At 50.3% G+C, this 22051-nt stretch overlaps 9 protein-coding genes across 10 annotated transcripts; 7 read left to right on the forward strand and 2 right to left on the reverse strand.

Annotated features, from left to right (window-relative positions):
- Window positions 1-238: 238 nt before the first annotated feature.
- On the forward strand, window positions 239-1835 carry PV05_03058 (uncharacterized protein; the record flags this gene model as incomplete). The annotated part of the gene is made up of 2 exons (XM_013463679.1): window positions 239-244; window positions 300-1835. 2 exons carry the CDS (start codon window positions 239-241, stop codon window positions 1833-1835), a joined length of 1542 nt encoding a protein of 513 aa, XP_013319133.1.
- Window positions 1836-1943: 108 nt separating this feature from the next.
- Window positions 1944-4134, reverse strand: PV05_03059 (uncharacterized protein). The gene has a single exon (XM_013463680.1). It carries the CDS (start codon window positions 3406-3408, stop codon window positions 2833-2835), a length of 576 nt encoding a protein of 191 aa, XP_013319134.1. The 5' UTR covers window positions 3409-4134; the 3' UTR covers window positions 1944-2832.
- A 949-nt stretch (window positions 4135-5083) lies between these two features.
- On the forward strand, window positions 5084-5908 carry PV05_03060 (uncharacterized protein; the record flags this gene model as incomplete). Its single annotated transcript, XM_013463681.1, has 2 exons — window positions 5084-5242; window positions 5297-5908. The coding sequence occupies 2 exons, from the start codon at window positions 5084-5086 to the stop codon at window positions 5906-5908; spliced, it is 771 nt and encodes a 256-aa protein (XP_013319135.1).
- A 410-nt stretch (window positions 5909-6318) lies between these two features.
- On the forward strand, window positions 6319-7611 carry PV05_03061 (uncharacterized protein; the record flags this gene model as incomplete). Its single annotated transcript, XM_013463682.1, has 5 exons — window positions 6319-6412; window positions 6572-6627; window positions 6695-7079; window positions 7132-7455; window positions 7517-7611. The coding sequence occupies 5 exons, from the start codon at window positions 6319-6321 to the stop codon at window positions 7609-7611; spliced, it is 954 nt and encodes a 317-aa protein (XP_013319136.1).
- Window positions 7612-9084: 1473 nt separating this feature from the next.
- On the forward strand, window positions 9085-10919 carry PV05_03062 (uncharacterized protein). Its single transcript, XM_013463683.1, has one exon. It carries the CDS (start codon window positions 9933-9935, stop codon window positions 10674-10676), a length of 744 nt encoding a protein of 247 aa, XP_013319137.1. The 5' UTR covers window positions 9085-9932; the 3' UTR covers window positions 10677-10919.
- A 154-nt stretch (window positions 10920-11073) lies between these two features.
- Window positions 11074-13770, forward strand: PV05_03063. Of its 2 annotated transcripts, XM_013463684.1 has the most exons (3): window positions 11179-11195; window positions 11285-13236; window positions 13295-13770. In XM_013463684.1, the coding sequence occupies exons 2-3, from the start codon at window positions 12278-12280 to the stop codon at window positions 13320-13322; spliced, it is 987 nt and encodes a 328-aa protein (XP_013319138.1). In that variant the 5' UTR covers window positions 11179-11195; window positions 11285-12277; the 3' UTR covers window positions 13323-13770. The 2 variants fall into 2 exon arrangements, with proteins under 2 accessions (XP_013319139.1, XP_013319138.1); XM_013463685.1 differs by having other exon boundaries at window positions 11074-13236.
- Window positions 13771-13936: 166 nt separating this feature from the next.
- Window positions 13937-15354, forward strand: PV05_03064 (uncharacterized protein). The gene has a single exon (XM_013463686.1). The coding sequence runs from the start codon at window positions 14072-14074 to the stop codon at window positions 15203-15205; it is 1134 nt and encodes a 377-aa protein (XP_013319140.1). The 5' UTR covers window positions 13937-14071; the 3' UTR covers window positions 15206-15354.
- Window positions 15355-15592: 238 nt separating this feature from the next.
- On the forward strand, window positions 15593-16763 carry PV05_03065 (uncharacterized protein). Its single transcript, XM_013463687.1, has 2 exons — window positions 15593-15792; window positions 15861-16763. Exon 2 carries the CDS (start codon window positions 15902-15904, stop codon window positions 16658-16660), a length of 759 nt encoding a protein of 252 aa, XP_013319141.1. The 5' UTR covers window positions 15593-15792; window positions 15861-15901; the 3' UTR covers window positions 16661-16763.
- Window positions 16708-17376, reverse strand: PV05_03066 (uncharacterized protein; the record flags this gene model as incomplete). The annotated part of the gene is made up of 1 exon (XM_013463688.1): window positions 16708-17376. The coding sequence occupies one exon, from the start codon at window positions 17374-17376 to the stop codon at window positions 16708-16710; it is 669 nt and encodes a 222-aa protein (XP_013319142.1).
- Between the last annotated feature and the right edge of the window lie 4675 nt (window positions 17377-22051).

Here is a 22051-nt window from a genome sequence, read left to right on the forward strand (position 1 = left end):
TGTGTATTAAACTTGGTGGCTTAGCATAGCTGGTTGTCTCCGATCCATAACCTGGTCATGCCGCATGAGCCACATTCAAACACTCATGGTACTGATGGTACTTTGACTGTCACCCTCGTATCCTCGTATCCCCCGCACTTTCGAGTGACCAGATTGCGTTGCGGACAAGTTCGTCTCCAACTAATTTTCTAATCTCTATCCCAGACTCACTCGGGCCTCTGGGGGTTGCGACTTTTTAATGCCGGTGAGTTGTGACTCCATATGGTTTTTATCAGGCTCTGACTGACCTTTGTCCACAGCTCCTAATAATCACGGGCCTTCCTTGCTCAGGCAAGACTCACCGAGCCCAGCAAATCGCGGCCGACCTCAGAGCCTACATTTCCTCCGACCCGGCATCGTCCAAGAGAACCGTACAGATAATCCCTTCTCATCACGCTTCTGCCGACGAACCGTATGATGCGGATAAGCCTCCAACCGCAGAGTCTCTGAGAGACCAGACATACAACACCGCCGCGCAAGAAAAGACTGCCCGCGCGGCAGAGTTCTCTGCGATCAAAAGAGCCGTTTCAAAGGACAACATCGTGATTGCAGATGGACTGAACTACATCAAGGGTTACAGATACCAGTTGTGGTGCGAGGCCAAGGCCGTAGGTACCCGCTGCTGCGTTGTGCATGTAGCCTCACAGGAGGATGAGTGTAAGCAGTGGAATCGAGAGCGGCTGAGGGCTTGGGGCCGCGCAGAAGACACATTCTGTGAGACGAGTGCCGGGACCGAGACCGAGCAGAATGGCTCAGTGAGACAGGGAGAAAGTGTGATGGGTGACCTTATGCCAGAGAGCCACACAGCCATCTACGGCGACAGGGTTGTCGTGAACAAACCGAGCCGGTCCCGCTCGTCGTCGATGGACGGGTTTGATGGGAATGGCGAACAAGGAGGACAACGACCGCAGCAAACACAAGTGGAAGATACCATGACCCTGAAGAGCTTGTACATCGGCGACAGAAGGCCAGACACCACCGCGTTTCCGTCCCGGTCCTCTACGAGCAGCACGCCTCATCCTCGAGACCAGGAACTGCCATCAAAGACGCCAGCACCACCAAGCGCCCTTCTCGAACCACCTGCTCCGACATCCTCACCACCGTATTCCGTCTCCACACTGACCTCGCTCGCCATGCGGTACGAACCGCCCTCGCCATTCTCGCGCTGGGATACACCGCTCTTCACAATCCCCTCTACCGACACTAGCCCACCGAGTCGGGACATCTGGGCAGCGCTCTTCCCTCCCCCCGCAAAGCCGACGAGCAAAAAAGCCCTCTCACAGCTAAAGTCGTCCAACCACACCGTCCCGACAGAAGTGACTGCTGCAAAGACAGGAGGAGGGGAAGAAGTGAAACCGCACGCAGCCACCGTCCTGCCCAGAGCCACAGACTCGGACGCACTGCAAACCCTCGAGAGCGCGACGATGGATGTCGTCAAGCTTTTGCTCATCCGTGCGAGGGAATGTGGTGTCGCCGACGCCGATAATGCGGGGGAGGTCGATCTTTCGGTGCCGATACCCGCGCCTGCTGCGTCTGCTGCGTCTGCTCCTGCTGCGTCTGCCGTGTCCGGGCCGGCCGAAAGTGAGCGTGAGACGACTTACGAATTAAGTATGAGTATATACATCCCGGCCAGCGTGGCCCTGTCGCAGCCCATGCTTCAGCGCTTGAGGCGGAAGTATACACAGATCCAGCGCGCAGGGATCGCGCATGGCCAGGGATACGTCAAGGGCCGCAGGCCCGTGGTGAAAGGTTTCGTCGAGTTTCTGGAGCATGAGTGGAATGACGACGACGAATAAAACGGATCGGTCGGAATCGGAGTGGGCATGGGCATGAGCACGACCATGAGGAGGCATGTACAGGGTGGGGAGAGACAAATGTCCAAGTAAATGAGCCACGTATGAGAAGACTGCAAAATGTTGCTTCGGTTCACCAGCCCCGATCACAGATCAGGGAGGTTCTTGTATTCAGATCACTATGCCCGCTATATATGCAACTTGCGTCGATTGTCCTTCATCCCACAAAATTCAGATGAGTAGAGCCCAGAGGAAAATCCGTTCTTTAACCGGAAGCAAACCAAATCAACAAGCAGAGCTAGCTCCAAGGCCGCTGATACGCCATGCACCAAATGCAATGCATCGCCCCAGATCATTTGCCAACGAAACAGTGTCGTGAAAATTTCCAAACAGTCAAAAAAAAGAAAGCAACGTCTTCTGTGATCCATTGAAGTCGGAGAGGATGGTCCGTCTAAACATTGTCTAGATGCCCGATTTGAATTAGAGTTGCTTCATCATGAGCGACGGCAACATCGGTCAAAACAGATGCCGGTAGGCTGGGTATCGACGCCAGAATCGAGAATTGAAAAGTGTAAGAAACAAGTCCAAGGAGATGGTCGTGGAAGTCGAGAATACTCTGAGTTGAGAGAATGTCCGAGATGATCCTTGTCGCGAATCGCGAAAAGGTGTTTTATGTGGAGCAAGCCGGTATGTTCTGCAGAGATGCATGACATTCAGTCCACTGCTCGGAAGACTGGAGGTCGTCGGAAAAGAAGCCGAAATGCATAATAATGGAGGTCAAAAGGCCCGGAGCGGGAAGCAACCACTTTGGTAGAGGCATCATGCTGAAAAGCTTCGTTGTGTCAATCACATGTCAGATGCCCGCCTCGGCAAATTGAGCCGTGTGTCAAGGGTAGCAGCGGCTTTTCGAGAGGGCCAGGTAGAGGGCTGTCGCCTACTCCGTACATGCCTTGCCAATAAGCCCTCACGCGAGTAAGTGTAGTGGGACAGTGATGGTTGTTTACAGTGAGACGTCTCCAAGGTCTCTCATGAGGCAGGCAATTTGAGCGCGTTTAGCTGCCTCGGCAAGAAAATCAGGCGGCATTTGGCCTGGATTTAGTGGCTGGGTATGGGCAGGATGTTCCTGCGACATGGAATTTGTATGTGGATGTAACTGATGATGTGGATTCGGTTGTTCAATCTGTTGTGATTGTCCTTGATAGGGTTGTTGTCGTTGTTGAGCTTGATAGCTGAGATGCATTTGCTGCGCTGCGTACGGGTTTGGCTGCGAATGCGGCCGACCGAAGAAAGGCTCCAACTCTGCCGTAGAAGGCGATGGTAAGGGAGCGTGGGAATGAGGCTGCTGCTGCTGTTGAAGAGGCATGAAGAGCGATTGCATCTGGTGTTGAGGCTGAGGCTGGGGTGTGTGCTGCGGCTGGGCAGGTTGAAGACCGTCACTGATGGGGCTCGGATGCGAACTCGTCGATGTACTTGAAGACTGTGAGAAGCTGTTTGCAAAAGGAGGAGCGGACAGATTGTTTCTGCGTTCTTGCTGTAGATGTGATATGCGAGCGCTCCTTCTGGGATAATCGCTCATTTTGGAAGGTAGGCTCGGAGTGGTAGAATGGATGTTTCAGAGAGAGCCGCTGAGCAGGCGGCTTCCCTGTTGTCCAAGGTGTTTTTCTTGTTTGAACGAGCGCGCGGCTAGAGAGCGTATTCGATATGGAGGAACGCGGGCAGCAGTGGTGAGGGCGTCAAAAGGTAGGTCTATCGTTGGCTGCGAAGAGAATTGCGCAGGAGGGTAAAGGATACGAAAGGAGGACAAGAAGTTGGTGTAACGTCCCGAGAGAAAGGCCGGGGGCGGCGAATGGCAGGCGCTTTGGAGAGAGATGAGAAGAGGTATCAGCAGCGTCCAGACTGGGGGTTTCTCCAAATTTCGTTGCCTTATTAGATCTGGAGGACTGGGGCTGGCTGACCACCGAGGCCGACGGGATGGTGTCAGAAAAGCGATAGATCGAAAAGAGGTTCGGAAGGAGAGTGGGCAGTCGAGTCGGATGATTACTGCAGATATTCGTGGGGGAGGAAATGTGGAAGCGGATGGTCCTGCCCTGGAGAGCGTGCGGGGCTGCTTCGATTGGATCGACTTGTCGGAGGAAATCTCCCAGTGTGCTGACGTGCAAGAGAGATTTCTGGATCGGTAGATAGGGAGGAGGGAGAGGTACAGTGACAAGGCTTTGAGATGGGTGAAGATGTGATGGAGGGACCAAAAGGAATGAGGTTTTACTGTTTGCGGCTCATTATTATGGAATTTCACGGCAGTTGCAGGAACGAAAAGTACCAGGCACCGAGCCACCGACTAGTAAGTTAGTCACCTCACTCACCTATAGTAAGGCCAGTATAGGCTAAACGCTTCAACTTCTCAGAGTCACGGGCGGATGCGGGAGGGGCAAGAAAAAGCGAGAAGCTGGGCCTCCGACAATTTCCCGCTGTACGGAGTACACTTTCATCTTCTGCGAGATTGATTTCGGTCTCAGGTACTCCGTTCCCCGAGGCATTACATCCTACCTTACTAGATCAGCATCACGGTCCTTGACGATGCATTTCTCAGGCAGGTTATATCATGGCGGCAATGATATCAGGCCACCTCCAATACCAGCAGTATACCAGGTATCTTCGGGCTTCTCATAGGTGATATAACATCATGCCGCGGCTTCTCTCCGTGTCCATCTCCACATGCATCACGATCCCAATGTTACTACCTACGTACAACCCCCAATTTTCGTGCGCTTGGACTCGCGGACTGCTGGTACCTACGTCGATCACTAAGTACTTTGCAGATATGTACAGATATGTACTGGTACTGCTATAGGCGAGGACTAACGGACCTGTCAGCATGACGCATCGTGAGCGGCCATCCCGAGGTACGGCAATATCGGATTGTAACCCGAGTCCTGGTCCGGTGCGATTGACGGCTGGCCAAATACTCGTATTCATTTCACGATGATAAGAACCCGGGAGGCAGAAGACGGCGAGACTGGCAATACCTACCTTAGGTAAGCACGTGCGAAGGTAATTTCGAAGCCGCATGCATGTGGATGTGACTGTCACGTGACCATATTCTCATTCGACATGCCAAGCCACAACACCCAACACCGAGTCTCATCAGTCAAGGTGACCACTGGTGACTCGACCGAGCATAAAATCACTTCGTTGTAAACACGCTACTCAGAAATCTGCCAGCGACTGGTTCCTTGGAAAAGGCTCTCCCAGAAATGACCCAGAGTGATGACGAAGATGGTGTTCACTCGCTAGACCTATTCCAAGAGCCCGCAGATTTTTACCAGCCAGAAAAGCCAGCCACCTTCACCACTTATACTCTGAAAAATGGTCAAGACCTCAGTCTCCGACTCGTGGGCCATAGTCCTTTATGGGTGTGGAATCATCACCTGCATGTAAGATCCTAGATCCAGCTAACTCATCCCCAGGGTCACCTGCTATGGAATGCGGGTCAAGTCATTTCCCGATACTTGGAAGACAACTCTGAGCTGATCGTGAAGGGAAAATCAATTCTAGAACTAGGTGCTGGCGCTGGTCTGCCAAGTCTTGTTTCGACTATTTTGGGAGCCGAGAAGGTCGTTGTGACGGACTATCCAGATCCAGATCTGATCGAGAACTTGCGTTACAATATTGAGCATTGCACAGCAATCCCAGACAAGTCCCAAATTGTAGCAGAAGGCTTTCTCTGGGGAAGTTCCGCAGAACCACTCAAAGCTCACCTTCAACCTGGCCGTGACGGGTTTGACGTGCTGATTCTTGCCGACATCCTCTTCAATCACTCGGAGCATGCGAAACTGCTGACCACGCTTCGTGATTGCCTGAGAAAAGCCCATGACTCTGTAGCTTTGGTCTTCTTTACTCCATACCGTCCATGGTTGTTGGAGAAAGATCTACACTTCTTTGAGCTGGCCCGAGTCGCTGGATTCCAGGTCAACAAGATACTGCAGCACGCTATGGACAGAGTCATGTTCGAGAACGATCCTGGGGATGAAATTCTACGGAGGACAGTGTTCGGCTACGAGGTGAAGTGGCAGGTGTGAGATTGGGTTCGGCATGACACAGATTAGATATTTTCAACTTTGACTGTAGCCCTGCGGCTGCCATTCAATGGCCCAGCCGAAACCAACCTCTTGCCGGCTCCGAACAGTCTGCCTGGAAGGAGTCACAAGGAATCTCGCTGGGAATGAGGTGAAACTCATGCTTCACTACATGTCTTTACTTGTTGACCTTTCGGAACCTCCTTCATCCCCTCGCTCTCATCGACCACGCTTTTATCAGACATCCTTACATCTCAATTCCCGCACCATCGCTTCAACCACTAACCAGCGGACACGAGGCCCCTGACTGTAGTGAGTCCTCACTTGGTATACCTCACATCTTCACCGCCGACCAACATTTACTTACAACTTGGCAGAATCATCTTTCGTCTCCTCACCACCCAACCCCTACGATGCCTCTAGGAGAACAGCTGAAAGAGTTCTGTAGCCGCTGCTTGGGAAAACGAAAGACCGATGAGCTTCCAGAAAAGCCGCAAACATATATCGGTAAGCTGCAGCATTCTCTTCATACCTTCAGAAGTTTCCTCTGCCTGGCACCAACTAGACTCATTCTGCTGGCCATCTCGAACATCCTTGCTGTCACGCGGTTAGCGCTGCCCATGCCGTACAAATCGAAGCCGTGTCTTCAGCTAACGTCTCTGAAAGAACATAGTGCGCCCGAAAATCCGGAGCCAGACAGCCCTCATCGTGGTCGTCAGACCGTTAGTCCTCCCTGGCATTGGCCCCCCAACTGTTGCTTCAACTACTAACGCGTCTATCGCGAGCAAGTCACCGGCCCCCACGTCGACAGACAACTCAGATGTCACACAAATCGGCAACGCTTGGTCAGTTGACGGAGTCGGTATCTTCGACCATCGAGCCGTGTACACCTTCCATCACGGATTCCCTGAAGGGCTGCAGAAGAGCAACTACACCCTCCATCAAAGAGGACGGGGTGCGTCGCCTGTTGTTGCATTCAACCCTCAATATGACCCTCGCAATGTTCATATCGTCAACGGAATGCTTGCCTTGACCGTCCCTGGGCGTCAAAAACCCAGTCAAAATTCCGGTTGGCGATTGGGCTGCGCCCAAGTCGAGACAGTGGCGGACAACATCCAGTACGGTAGTGTTCGGACGAAAGCTATATTTAGTCAGGTTCCTGGGACCTGCCATGGTGAGCAGCTCTGTGATTCTTCAGTCACTGGGAGATCTTCTAACGTTCCAAGGCCTGTTCTTCTACCAATCGGATACCCAAGAGGTCGATATCGAGTACTTGACCGATCCATCGTCTTTGTCGAACAATGGACCACGCAATCCCATTCCCATGTGGTACACGAATCAAGCAGTAAATCCCGCCGATGCGCCAGCAACCCAGGCGACAGGGCCCGCGCCTTCTGATTGCACGGCTGCAGTGCATGAATACCGAATTGATTGGACGCCGTACTACACCGCATTCTACCTTGACGGCAAGCTCCAGCGGAAGTTCACAACCAACGTTCCGAGGGAGCCAGGATCATGGATCTGGAACAATTGGGCAAACGGGAATAAGGGTATTTGACCTGACATGTTGTTGACTCTTGCCTTTTACCGAAGCTAACAGTGATGATTCAGGTTGGACGTGTGGCCCTCCCAAAAGTGAGAACGCCCTTCTGATCAAGAGCATTGAAATGTACTACAACACATGGCCGCGCAGTGGAAGCGCTTAGCATGATTGTCGATCGGCAAAGGTGATGGATTGTTGTACCTAAAGTCGAGGAGAGTGAAGAGAAAATCACGAGACCTTTTGCATTAGGCAGTTCACCGCGCATGAACGTTTCTGTGGCCTGCAGCTGAATACCAGCGGCATTCCTTATCAACAGATAGGTGCAAAAAGCTCATCGTTATCTGTCCGAGTTCCGAAGTCTCTTGTTGGCTTCCCATATTGTCGTCTGCTCTGATAAGAGATTGATTTTCTAGCCACCGTTTCAGCGCTTAGAGTGTGCAGGGCACCACGCCGTTAGGACCACGCCGTTGGGACCATGACTGCAGCACGGGAATTTGCCGCATTCGATCTGCACCATCGGGACTTTCAGCTAAACAAACGACTCTGCAGAGATTCCGTCATTTTTATGGGTCATGTCGTGCAAAGTGCGAGCTACCTCAAATTAGCCGTTCGACTTATTACTGTGCACACCTCATAGCATGTGGCAAACTTTGAAACTTGGAGATGGACGTCTCTCACTCCGGGCTCGCCCGTGGACAAAGACTGTCTGCTGTCTGCCTCGAGCCGAGTTACCCTTTACGCCGCCGCCATTCTGCCTCTTTTCGAGGTGGCCGGTGGACTGACGAAACTGCAGACGACGCTAACACTCCGTTATGTCCAAGCAAGATTCAGCCATCGTGGGATACCGGGCATGGCATTTCTGGGGTTGGGGCTTGGTTGCCCGACATTGGCGGGGGTTGACTGGAGCAACGATCAGACTCGTGGGCTTCTAGAACCCAAAGACACGATCTTTTGAACGAGACGAGTATAGTATAGGTCAACACTGTTCATCCACTAAGGGCAAATTCAACAGTTGGTGGCCAGCAAGACCGAAACTTGTTCGCGACAGCGCTATCAGGCAGAAACAAGGTGAGATTCAGAGAGCAACAGGAGCCGTAGCAGTTCCGAAAGTCGTTCCTGAGCGGCGAAGGAGGGCATAAGGACCAATTTTCTCTCACCCTTTTAGCCGTGGTGATTTTCAGAGTTGCAATCTGAAGCATGAGAGTGGAACTTGCGGGCCTTTATTGTGTAAGGTCTGACAGGTCACCGCACAAGGTTCCAGTAGCAGCTTTACTGTGTGCATAGCAGGAAATGAAGCAGCAGCCTTGACAACAACGTAAGGATGGTGATTATTATGATGTTGTTTTCATTCGTGAATTCGTGAAGCATCGGGTCCTGGCATATTGACCATCAACTGACATGAACTAGGGTTCGTTGGATTGCGCGGCGCCTCAACAGAAGCCATGGGAGCCATGCCGTGTGTGGTCTTGCCATGCGCAATTTAGTTTGGGGGTTGGAAGCGGCTAATGACGAGTTGCAGGAGAAGGTGGATGATGATGGGCTCGTCGTTGGCTCTCGTGTGGGCTGCAAGTGCGATTTCGGGCTGCATGGATCCCACTCCCCCTCTCTTTCTCTCTGTCTCTCGAGTCTCTACCCTGGTCACTCCCGTTGTCTCTGTCTCTCTCGGACCCTCACACCCCACCCTCGCTAAACAAACATCTTCTGCCTCATCCAACGAGTACGAGCATCGAGGGGAAAATCTCGGTCCTGGCGCAAAACGTTCGTTCGTTACGAGCACAATGGACGACTGCTTCTCCCAACCGTGTTGCTTCTTCTCTATCTGATCCTCGCCCTCCTACGCTACTCGTGAGTTGGAGATTTCCATTTTCTTTGACCATATAGTACTCGGCCGTTCGCTCGTTGCCGCACTTAAAACCTCGCCGACTTTCGAGACCCATTTTTCCGACCCGGTTGAGCCGTTCATTTCGATACATAAACATAACCACTGACTGGTTCCCTTCGTTTTACTCTATCTTGAACCAACAGTCTACAGCTGGTGTCTCCACGACCTCCTTATCCACGGGTCCACCGAGCTACTCTCCGTCACGGCCATATCTCCCCTCCCGGTCGCACAACGTCCTCCTCGGCCGATATTCTCATGGCACAGTGACCTTCATCACTCACCTTCCAACCCACGACGGTCGCCGCAGCTTCATAACACAAACGAACAAGCGAAACCTGCCTCACTTGCTACCTCAGACGGCGTCTTGACTGGCTGCTGCTGGGTACGGGCGAAATCCTGCGCCAGGCACATTCACAGACAGACTGTGCCGCTGAAGGACGCTGCGCGTTCAAGTCCACCGTCCAGGGTTTCTCGACCGACGCCTTCCTCATTGAGAATGTCGCTATAATCGCCTGAAAACGAGACCCTCCTCGTTACAGAATCTCCACTCTACATAATCGCTGCGGTACCACAACACACGACAAACAATCTATATATACACCATGTGCAAGGCACATATTTTACGTTTCTGCTGTGGGCATGGGATCCTCATGGGCTTTGAGGTTTGCAGCTGTCCGTGTCCGGTGCTCAAGACGACGGGGTTCAAGCTCCCACAACAGCCATATAAATGCTACAACTGTCAGAACCGGACATCGAACTTGGCACTACGGCCAATATCGTCGCGGGACGGCTGCTCTTCGTCTGTTGGAAGTTTAGAGTCGAACTCATCTGAGTTCTCGAACATCTCTCCACCAAGTTCTCCTATTTCACGAGTCAATACCAAAGTCATGGCTCCTCTGCCTGGCGTTGCTCGTCAGCCAGCTGAGTGTGCCCCTTTAGGTCGGAGATTTACCCGTACAGACTCATTCTCATCGAAGGGGTTCTCCTTCTCCTGCACGTCGTCAGGGCACTACCCAACGCCTCATTATATGGGACTACCGAATCATCTGCCGCATCAGAGCCATCCTTGTCCTCCTTGCCAGCTAGAGGACCTGCGCATGAAATCCGACAGGGAAGCTGTTGCACGAGCCAAGGCTGAATACCCCCATCTAACATGCGAGATGTTGGTTCACGATGGGAGGGTCTGGGAAGAGTGGCAGACTAAGCCCACACTTGAAGCGTACATTGACGAGAAACGATCGGATGAAAGGCAGATGTGGTTACATGTCACGCGGAAATGGACACAGGACTTGAAGAGGTTACGAGTTTTGGTTGCTGAGGAAGACGGGCTGGGCCTGCTGGGGTAAGGCTGTCGCTTTGATTCAGCAGCATTCATGAGATACGAGGCGTTCGAAATTAAAATGGGAGGCTGTCGTCCTTAGAAGCGATACCCAGGGGGGCCCGGCGCTGCTGGCACAATCAATGCCTGTAGGAGGTTTTGCAATATCGGCATCGAGCCACAATAATACACATGCGTTTCGGAACATGTCCTTAAAATCCTTATCTGACTGTGCTGTGAATAAGAGCATCTGTAGACGGCGTTGCCTACTTACCATAGTACCTATGGCAATGTGTAACCATCATGCATCATGACGAAGCCAAGATCCGTATTGATGTTGTGCCTGCCAAGATCTGGGGAAGCGTGGGAAGACTTGAAGCTTTTGGTGACACTGCAGCTGGCGATCTTTGTTAATCATCCATTACATCCATTGTCACGCTTTTGCGCGAATATCAATGTCTGATATGACACTCTTGATGTCTGCAAGCTGAGGCAACCCTTGCGTTATTTCTGTCCCGGGCAGCCGTGAGAAACAACCTTTCACACAGTTCGTGTCTCATCCCTGGGCACTCAGACAAGGGAGCCACAGAGGCTGGTCACAGCTGGTGCAGATAACTGACATGCATCTTTGCACAGCCTTTAAGCGCTCGGGGAGCAACATGGCCGATATTATGCACTTTGCTGGGTCGAGAAACGGTCGACCGCTGGCCGTCATATCCGGCTTTCCGACGTCGAGTTTCCTGCAATGACAGTAGCCGCAAGGTACCTTTCCAAGAATGTGAGTGAGATACCTTCGCTTGTGGCAATACAAATCAACACTTCTTTTTGGAATTGCACAGAAGCATCATGCGAATCCAGTGGGAGACTACTATGTATGGTACTGAGGGAAATATATGCCGATTCGGCCGCATGCATCCCTCGAACGACCTAGCGGTTCTTCTCATACATGTCACGTCGGAGGATGCCACGATGGCTGCTAGCTTAGCCATGAATCCTACCACAAGCTTTGGATGGAAGGCAGTGCGGTGCTGCTCGTCTGCCCCCAGGTTGCAGGCCGAAGCCACCCGGAGAAACCAGTCAAAACACCAAAAAGAGGTTCTGATGAGCACATGCCTTGCGTCTGCATGGTCCGCCCTCGCCTGTTGAGGTTACATGTCCAAGCCACGAGAGAATGGGCCACTCAGATGGTAGAGAAGGTGTCCTTTACCAGCCAAGGTCTGGGGCCTGCACACCCTCGATGGCCTCTGGCTAGGACGCTCCTGCTACCAGCGAGTGGTCTTGCAGACTGGTTACGCAACGAGGCGGAGCTTGCATGAACAGGACGGATGGTCCGTCGCTACTGTGCCTGCAAGAGGTACTTGCATGGCCGGAAAACTATTGTGGCTATGTTTGCCTGACCTCTCAGGCAGCGCTTCGACTGACTTCTACTGGCCCTGGTCCTCTGAGGCTGTGACCATGTTGCTCAATGATACGGTCTTGGACGGGTTCACTGCTGGCTGACCATGAAGAGTACAAAATGGCATGAAGATCCTGCGATTCCCTGGCGTTTCCTTGTCAGAACAGTACCCAGCAAACCATTGATCTTCCTGTTATTTACTCCTACATCTCATCTGGTGACCGTGTCCAGTCATGATTACAGTCGAGAGCCTCTGCCGAGACCTCCGCATCAAGCATCCTCTTGACTGGCCTACCTGCATCGGCTATGGACAGAAACAGCCCACCTGCGGGAACCTAGCTGCTAAACGTAATCGCGAAGAAGCAGCTCACCTGTTGGAAGGGATTGCCGAAAACTTAACAAATGGAGACAGTCCACGTAGTGTGATGGATGACTTGTTTCGCGTGGCCAAGTTGCTTCACTGTGTTAGAAATCACCAGTCCCAGGCCGAAGACAAAGCCAAAGAATGGAAGAGGAAACTTGATCGGGTTGTTGCGAGAGGGGATGGAGCACGACAGCAGCGACAATCCGGTTCTCGAAGAGAGACTGACTTCGACACTTCCAACAGTCGCCGCGAACGTCGGTCGGTCGATACCCTCGCTTCAGCACGGGACGAAGACCTCGTTAACGAATTGGCTCAACGATATTCATCGGCAAGGCGGCTGATAGAAGCAGTCGTGGCCCTCACTGATGATGAACACCGTGCCAGGACATCAACAATAGCTGACTTGTCCTTCTTATATGGGCTGACCCTCCAGCGGCACCATGATGCAGAGGGCGACAGCGACAGCGACAGCGAGGACAGCGACAGCGACAGCGAGGACAGCGACTCTGGATTCTTCGGATCCGATGCCGAGAGCGAAGAAGACGACGATCCTATAGCCACCTCGACCAGGGTCTCGTATCAGCGGCGGCAACAGAGACGATCACCTGCCCCATCACCTCCATCTGTCTCGTCGACATCCTCCTCTAATGCTTCAAGCAGCAGCCGTAGATCTGCCGCATCTGAAAGCAAGTGTGGTATCTGCTTGAATCGACTCAGGAGCCGGGATGACAAATGGCGCTGTACGACATGCCACAATGCAACTCACGCCGATTGCTTCGATGAGTGGATGGCAAACTCCCGGGAGGATAATGTGAGGTGTATTTACTGGTGAGCACGCCCATGTCTTTTGTTGAAAGGTAATGCTGATGCTATCTTGCTCTTGCAGTCGCTCCTCTATTCGTGCGAGACGATGAGTAATGCTTCTCGAGCCCAGGCCATATCATAGCGAACCTGAAAGGACGACGAAGAGAGGCCAATCAGGAGAATGAGATCGTGGTGTTGTTGTCTCTGGCTCATGACCGTGGAGCGAGAAAAACAGCAAGATCTGATAGTGGAAGCCGCCTGTGGATGAGACAGGAGATTCTTTCGTCGTGGGGGTCAGCCATATTGTTGATGAAGGCCGAACAGGGGCTGAAGGCTGGAGTAATTGAGAATTCTTTTAATGAGTCGGTGTTGATGAGTCCATAGGTTCTACTTCGCAGGCGTTCTTGGGCATATTGATCGGCTTAGGCCGGGCACGCAAGGAGACGTTTGCATACCGAGGGCCATGTAGTTGAGTTGTTACAGTGCGAACTATCACGAGCTATTTGTTGGCCATGATTCCCACTAGTAACAGCATACTATAGGAATACAGGAAGATCCTCTAGTCGAAACCTTTGGAAAGCAGTGTATCTGTGACATCTACTAGGCTTAGCAAAGGTTCCGGGCATTCCTCTCTAAGGCTTCCCCTCTCTAGGCGCGTTTACCGCCAAGAATCCGGGGTTTGGATGTGATGATTTACAGATCACCTTCGCAGGCATCTATCATTCTTTCGACCATCCTCCCAGGTGCCATCCTCTCGTTCTATAATCCTTGCCCCTTACGAAGCCGGTCTTCAACAGAGAGCGTTGCTTCTGCCTGTACCACTGATATAATCACTACGGCCGCGACCGCGCCCGCGACAATGCGCCTCAGCCCAGTATCCGTCCTCTTATCCCTTCCCGCCCTCATCTACTCCTTCGTGATCTTTCCGGAAGCCGAGGTCTTTCAGATTCCAAATGAGAGACACACTGGCACTCTCGCGCCGAAGGTCGCAATCACTCCCGAAAACATCCCAGAAACCATCTCGGAACCACTCGTCGAGATCACAAGACTGTCCCCCAAATATACCAGACTGGCCAAGCAAGCACTTGATGCTCCCGACGATAATCCCCTCCCTGTGGTGATCTGGCATGGTCTGGGCGACTCGGCCGATGCAAAAGGATTGAAAGAGATTGCAAGCCTGGTTGACGAAATCCATCCTGGTACATACACATATCTCATCTCCGCAGTTGGCGCAGCCGGTTCTGCGGACAGACAAGCGTCGTTCTTCGGCAACGTCACCCAGCAACTTGACTACGTCTGTCATGCGCTTGCAAAAGACAACATCCTCAGGACAGCACCGGCCATTGACGCCATTGGGTTCAGCCAAGGTGGGCAGTTCTTGCGTGGCTACGTCGAACGATGTGGCAGCTGGGCACCCAAGGTTCGGTCACTGGTCACTTTCGGCAGCCAGCATAACGGCATCGTGGAGTTTCAGAAGTGTGCCAGCACCACCGACTGGATCTGTCAGGGCGCCAATGCTCTGTTGAAGAGTAGCACAGTGTGGTCGGATTTCGTGCAGTCCCGGCTCGTGCCTGCGCAGTATTACAGGGACACGAACGACTACGAGAATTACCTCGAGCATTCGAATTTCCTGGCGGATATCAACAATGAGCGGAAGGAGAAGAATGCCACGTATGCAAAGAACTTGGCGGCTTTGGAGAAGTTTGTCATGGTCGTGTTTGACGAGGACAAAACGGTCATCCCCAAGGAGAGCGGGTGGTTCGCGGAGGTCAATGTGACCAGTAATTCGGTGACCAAGCTCAGGGACAGGCCGATTTACCAGGAAGACTGGATTGGCCTGAAGAAGCTGGACGAGAAGGGCGGGTTGGACTTTTTGGGTGTGCACGGGGAGCATATGCATTTGCTGGATAGCGATTTGAAGGCTCTGTTTGAAAAGTACTTTGGTCCTGCCGGCAAGAAGTTTGTGCCTCAACAATGGAAGCTGGAGTTGTAGCGGGTTGTTCTTGTGCAGGCCATAATAGGTAGACGGTGAACTGTCGAGGTTACTAGTATCATGACAATCCCGCGGCGTTGAGAGCGGATGTCTGGTGTTTTCTAGATTTACTTATGTCTTTTCGCTCAAGGAGATATCGTCCTCGTCCTCGTCCTCATTCTCGTTCTCATTCTCTTTCCGGGCTATCATGGTCCCGGAACATTGAGGGCGTTTTTGTTCCTGATTTATGCCTCCTGTACGAATAGTAAGTCTTTAACGGCGATGCCCGCTGTCAGGGGCGGCGATCCGATGCACGAGTGACGTAAGTTGGTCGAGGCTGTCATACTAGTATTCAAGCAATCTTTAGTTGCAGATTCAAGAGTCATAATTGCTGCTTGTTAACATCCGATGTCGAGTAAGTATAAGGTAGTACTTACAAGCTGGTTACCAAGCCTGTAAGGACATGTCAGGCTAGGCATCAGTTCCAGCATCACAATACCCTTGTAGCTGTCACCGGCGAATTGGCTCACAAGTACTCGGTACACGGTGTGGTCAGGACGTCCCGGGTTGGGGGCTCTCTACGAGTTCGACACCTCGACAGTCTCTGCGTCAGTACTCCGTATTCCGAAGACGTCTGAGACGGCCTCGCGGCTGACCAAGTCAAACCCCCCCCTAGCTAAGGGTAACGATTCAATCGTCCAACTCCTGTCGGCGAAAATGTCCCACGCGGCCGAACACGGACGAACGTGGACGCGCGACGGCTTCCTCATCTCGACGGACCCTTCGCTCGTCCCGATCCCTGCACTCCAGCAAGCCTTCGACTCGGACGAAGTCTACTGGGCGCGGTCGATACCGGAGCCGGCGATGCGCGCCATGCTCGACAATTCGCTCGTGTTCGGCGTGTACTCGCCGACGCCGTCGCCGCCGCCTGCGGCCGACCTGGACCTGGACATGGACCTGCACTTGGAGACCACTTCGGGAGGGTCTAGTGCACGCGCTCACACTCACGCTGCGGACCCGGCGACGACGTTGCATGAGATTGCCGAGAGCGTGCATAAGCCTACGTCCGTAGGGGCTCAGGCTCAGGCTCAGGCTCGACAGAGTCAGTCAGGTGGTGCCGATGCCTCCGCAGATAGTAGTGATGGTGGTGGTGATGGTGGTGGTGATGGTGGCCCTGGTGAGTCTGGTGAGCCCTCGTTGATCGGCTTCGCCAGAGCTATCACGGATAGAGTCACATTCTTCTACCTGACGGACGTGTATATGCTGCCGGAGTGGCAGGGCCAGGGGCTGGGGAAGTGGTTAATCCAGTGTGTGCAGGAGGTGGTCGAGGACATGCCGTATCTGAGGAGGAGTATGTGTGTCGTCGGCCATGGGAGGGAGGATGCGCAGGCGTTTTATGGAAAACTGATGAAGATGGAGAAGTTGGGCGAGGATACGGTGCCGTTGCACTGGAGGGGGCCGGGCTGTACGTTCTAGAAAGTGACCACTCCACAAACCAGACCATGTTTTCAGGGCAACTGTGTTCACACTGTGGCATTTTCTATCCGGTTCATACTAGGACTATCCAACAAGAACTCCTTGATCCTCTGGAGTCCTTCTAGATCCCCCTTCTTGGTCTCCATGTCCTCCTGTTCGACCCAGCCCTCAGTGTATCCACCACCGAAATCAATGATCCAGACATTTTCATCCTCGTCAATCATCATATTGTTCGGTGAAACATCGCCCCAGATGAAGCCTTTATTGTGCAAGACATGTATCATGTTCTCGACGTCATGATACCAGCGTTCACACAAGGTAATGGAGGGTGATAGTCCTTCGGGTCTATTGACTCGATCCGCTATAGTCCCATGATTAGGATAGATGGCGGAGAGAATAAGACCATTGATACATCCCATATCGCCATTCTTGTCATCGAGTACAATGGCCTCTAGCCGCGGGCAGCGTAGTAACTTATGGCTGGGATTTTCCCGAGAGAGTTTGAAGAGTATATCGATTTCTCGAATGTACGGAAGATTATCGACCCCGGTCAAAACAGGCTTAAACCAGCTAATCCGATCGTTGAACATCACAAGGTTGAGGTTGGTATTTGAGGAAGTTTGAGAAGTTTGAGCCAATCGAATCTCTTTTGCATTTACCCTGGGGTATTCAAGCCAATGCTCGGATTTGCAGATAGCTGCCCAGGGTGGATCCATGGTTTTCTTTGGCTCTGGACACCGGTGGATCGGTACTAGACTTCCGTCTACTATACCTAGAGTGAACGATAGAAGTGGAGGGCGAAGGACGTCCTGTAAGGTATAGAGACAAGGCGTTGATGATTCCGGGGCGAAAGTTTCGAAGGTCCCATGTGTCAAAAACGGTTCCACGGCAAAGGTTAGGACGGGATCCTCTTCGTAACCACATTCGCTCGAAACTGGAGAGGCGGCCGTATCGAAGTGGCCTTTCAGTTCAGAGAATCCAGTCGTTTCATCAACTTCGTCGGCTTTGGTACTAGTGGTAACTTCCACAGATCCATCATCGCCGAATGCATGTTGAAGCGCATCGAAGGTACTGTTGCTCCAAGTGCTGTGAGTCGGTCGGATTCACTGGATCATGGAGGTCCTCCGGCCCAAATTCGATGTCGAATACCCTTCCATTAAAGCGAAGTCTGATCAAGGTTTTGCCATCGTCCAGTTTGATCATGTATTCGACCGTGTATTTGCTACTAGTACTAGTATTGTGCATTTCGGGGGAATCAGCAGAGAATATATCATCTGTTGAAGCCTGATACTAGTACTAGTAATTGATGGAATGAATGATGGAAGGAGACTAGTGCTAGTGCTAGTGCTAGTCGAGCATCACCGCTTAATTCTCAACCCTGTATCATGACTTTTCATTGCGACTTAGAAGGTATTCCACGGCTCTTTCTCTTCCTGAGTTACTAGTAAGTATACTTTGCTTCTTTGTCTTCGTTTCTGTCTTTCGTTTTAGGCTTCGCTTCTCTCCTTACCTTTTAGGGCGTTACCTATTTCTTGTCGGCGTTTCTACTATCAGAACATCCCTTCTCGAATTATACGCAATGGTCTCGTTCGTTCGGCGCTCTTCTCCAATCTACGGAACGAAATCCTGAATGCTTTTGCAGCCCCTGCGACCCCTACTGCCACCCCCACCCCAGCGCACACCACCGCCTGCCCCCACGACCGCCCGACAAGCAAAGCTAGGCGCTTCCGAGGAATTCTGCTGGCTCTCTTTCGCTGTCATTAGAAGCCGAAATCGATCTCTCTGTTCTTTAAGAATTTCTGTGGAGATCCCGTCGTAGGACCGCTCAACCGCTCGGGGCTCGACTCTGGTTCGACTCTGGCATGATCTTGGCCAAATCCTGGCTCAGTACAAGCATCCCTTGAACTCGATATGGTCCGCTTTGACTCGGCTCAAAGTCAATCGTTAGATTTATTAACTATACGGTAGTACGTGCCGACCCCTAGTGTTTTAAATCGGTTTTCTAATATATCCAATAAATATATACGAAGCTTCTAAGGGTCCTCTACTAAATTAGCTAAGACGTCTCGAATATATCGTAGATAATTATCAAGTCCTTAAGTCGCTGAAATTCTCCTTTGGTTTCGATAATTCTCTAATAGTTCTCTAATATATATACTTATACTAAAAAGGATTTTATAGTAATTTTTAATAGTAATTCTATTATCACACAGTGCCTGACACCATTCGTTGCGTACCTAGCAGGATCTGGCTGAGAATTGAGCCCCTCGCACTACCAATCCTTTATTAATATACATTGAATTTGGTATATTAATAGGACATAAGCTCTATAATACTCTTATATCTATTAGATATTAAAATGTTAACTTTTGTAGAGCCAGAAAGCGAGTGAATATACTTGATAGGTGCTTATAAGCGCCAAAATTTGTTCGAAAGACGGACTTTCGCCGCCTATTTATAAGATCCTAAAACAAGCACTTCGTCGTCGCTTAAAAAAATCGTAATACCTGATCGATATCTAATCGATACTTAATTTAACGAATAATAATATTTAGGAAATAAGTATAAAGATTAAAAGAGATATATAATACTAGTACTTTTATATATTTTTACCAATCGTCTTAATTTATTATCGGAGATATTTTAGATACTAGATATAGTAATTCTAGCGTTAGGCTTTAGAATATTTATAATTCTTAATCTACGATTCTTGATTTACGATTCGACGTATAATAGAATAAATATTCGAAGCGAAAAGAAATTCTGAATAAGGTCTTCACTGAAAAATAACTTAAATTTCTTAAGAGTTTATTTAATATTTCTATCCTTTTTACTAAATCTTTCTAGTTAGTAAATACTAGTATAAATTAACGTTTAGAAGTTAAATTATTTATTTTATTAATTATTACTTTGTAATAGTACGAATAAGTACTTTTAGAATAGTAGTATACTTATATTATTTTGAATACAAAGATAAAAAACTATCCGTACTATTACAATTTTATAAATTAACATTGACCGAAACTAACTATTCTCGATAGAAAAACTATAACTAAATATCGATATTTTTACCTACTATAAATATTATAACTTTTAGGGATAATTAAATCAAAATCTAATAGATAAGTAAAGAATTATCTAGAGATATATCTTCGAGAGATTTTAGAAGAAAAAAGTCCTAATAACTATATAGTAATAGTCTAAAGTAATAAGAAACACTACTAGTATTATCGAGCTTCTTAACTTTTTCGATGAGAAAATCATAGAATTTCGAAAGATTTCGAACTTTTAGGTTAAGTTTCTCTAGAAGAGTTTAACTATATAGAGACATAATTCTAGGTAATTCTTTATTTGTCTATAAAATTTAAGATACAATTATCGCTATGAACTTATTATATTTCATATAGTTGAAAACATTAAGATTTGGCCGGAGTTTTACAGTTAGGACCACTTTTTCTGCCAAGGATGTGACTGATCTAGGTTTAGGGTTAGGAATATATCTATGGTAATACCATCAAAGATTGGTAGTGTCCTTCTCTGTCTTAAGTTCGGCATTGTGCTTGCATCTCGCGCATTTAGTTTAGTGGGAGGTAAGCGCGGTGGTCTTATTTAATGAGCTATCTAAGTGACTGGCCTAGAGTTAGTCGTCTCCTGCGGCGGTACTACTAGTACTGTTGGTGAAACTCGTCAATATCCTCTTGGGATACGGCACCTACGAGGCTTCAGGACGTTATGCTCCATCTGCCGGAGCTATGCCCACTGATTCTGCTGATAACTGAAGTACGTACTCGATCACGGATAGGACGGTGTATACGTAAAAACACCCCTTGATTTCGATGCCTTTACTATCCCATCGTGTAGGAGTGACTGACATTAGTAATCAAAGCTACTTTACCGCATCTATAGGGAATGTTAGGGTGCGATCCGAGGATCGCGCCACAACAAGCATAAATACTGAAGAGCCTAGCAATCTGCTTCCTCAGTCTTTTTGGGCAATCCCCAAGGAGTCGAGGCTCGTCTCTGACAGGGAAAATGTCGAAGACAATTCCCTAGTGTCTCACTAATGTCCAAGCCTCCAGCTCGGAATCTAAGGACGTGAAAGTTCAAGGAGGCATGATTCCTAACGCAAGTTGACTCAACCTCACAGCCATATTAGTAGTTAACTACTTAGGCGACGACGTGTCGTACTATATGCCCGGGATAGGTGCACGTGTTGACTGTGAGCGGACAAGCAGATAGTAACATCTTTGCAACAACCAATTACTACTAGTTATGACCTAAAAGCTTCCTTCATTATACACCGCGTCAAGAAATGAACATTGGGAAAGCCAAACATAGAACTAATCCTACCCCGTGGTACGTCAAGGAATGAGTATCGAACTCTTATGGTCCAGCACGGTACCAGTTGCCTGCCGGGTCCCCCAAGCATTCTCCCACAGTGACGGGCCGATATCCATTAGCTCTGGCTTTGTCAATCTCAAATTGAGCCAGAGTGTGTACCGTTTGTTCGTGGATGTCATGGTTCAGAACGATGAAGCTGGAGGACGACGGACTGTTCTGGGTGACGGTGTCGTTGTATGTGTTCTCGGAATTTACAATCAACGTCGGCGAGTCATTCTCGTAATCCTTCGTGTCTAGGTTGGTCGAGATGACGTGGTAGCCAAGATCCGACATATCTTGCTGGCATGCACCATCGAATGCAAGATACGGTGGGCGCATATATGTTGGAAACTTGCCGAGGATATTCACGAAGGCCTGTTCGTTTTGGTACATTTGATCTTTCCTCTGGCCGGAAGAAAGAGTGGTCAGATCTGGGTGAGTCCATGTGTGTGAGGCGATGTGGTGGCCCTCGCTGTTCATGCGCTGAATGACGGAGGTCCATTCTGGGGTTTGGTCGATGGCACCATGGAGGTTGCCAACTATGAAAAACGTTGCCTTCACACCATTACTTGACAGCAGGTCCAGAAGATCGGAAGTATATATGTAAGGCCCATCATCGAAGGTAATTGCAATGTCTCCAGGTACTGCGCAACCGTAGATTACCGATCCATATGGGACAGAGCCAATCTGGGGACGAGGAACGTTGACCACAGCGGCTGTAGTCGTAGGCTGTGGACCTCCTGTGCTGGTTGTGCAGTTGCCGAACTCTGTTTGGCATCCGTTGGTGCAATACTCGTCTGTAACACCGCACCATCCATACCTCGAGCAGCACTGGAGATTTGACGGGCAGATATAGCCGTTGACCCCACCACAGGTATTATCTGGGCTTACTGTACCGCTTGGCTGTGGTTGGGATGTGCTACTTGTGGAAGAGGTTGTCGTGGAAGAGGTTGTCCTGGAAGAGGTTGTCGTGGAAGAGGTTGTCGTGGAAGAGGTTGTCCTGGAAGAGGT

Source organism: Exophiala xenobiotica (assembly GCF_000835505.1).
Source record: "Exophiala xenobiotica strain CBS 118157 unplaced genomic scaffold supercont1.2, whole genome shotgun sequence".
Taxonomy (NCBI): Eukaryota; Fungi; Ascomycota; class Eurotiomycetes; order Chaetothyriales; family Herpotrichiellaceae; genus Exophiala; species Exophiala xenobiotica.

Excerpts from the sequence above, each read along its gene's own strand:
- PV05_03059 (XM_013463680.1), bottom strand. The coding sequence starts at position 3,408 with ATGAGCGATTATCCCAGAAGGAGCGCTCGCATATCACATCTACAGCAA.
- PV05_03062 (XM_013463683.1), top strand. The coding sequence starts at position 9,933 with ATGTGCAAGGCACATATTTTACGTTTCTGCTGTGGGCATGGGATCCTC.
- PV05_03063 (XM_013463685.1), top strand. The coding sequence starts at position 12,278 with ATGATTACAGTCGAGAGCCTCTGCCGAGACCTCCGCATCAAGCATCCT. Across the intron at positions 13,237-13,294 it reads AATGTGAGGTGTATTTACTG|TCGCTCCTCTATTCGTGCGA; the intron begins GTGAGCACGCCC and ends TTGCTCTTGCAG.
- PV05_03064 (XM_013463686.1), top strand. The coding sequence starts at position 14,072 with ATGCGCCTCAGCCCAGTATCCGTCCTCTTATCCCTTCCCGCCCTCATC.
- PV05_03065 (XM_013463687.1), top strand. The coding sequence starts at position 15,902 with ATGTCCCACGCGGCCGAACACGGACGAACGTGGACGCGCGACGGCTTC.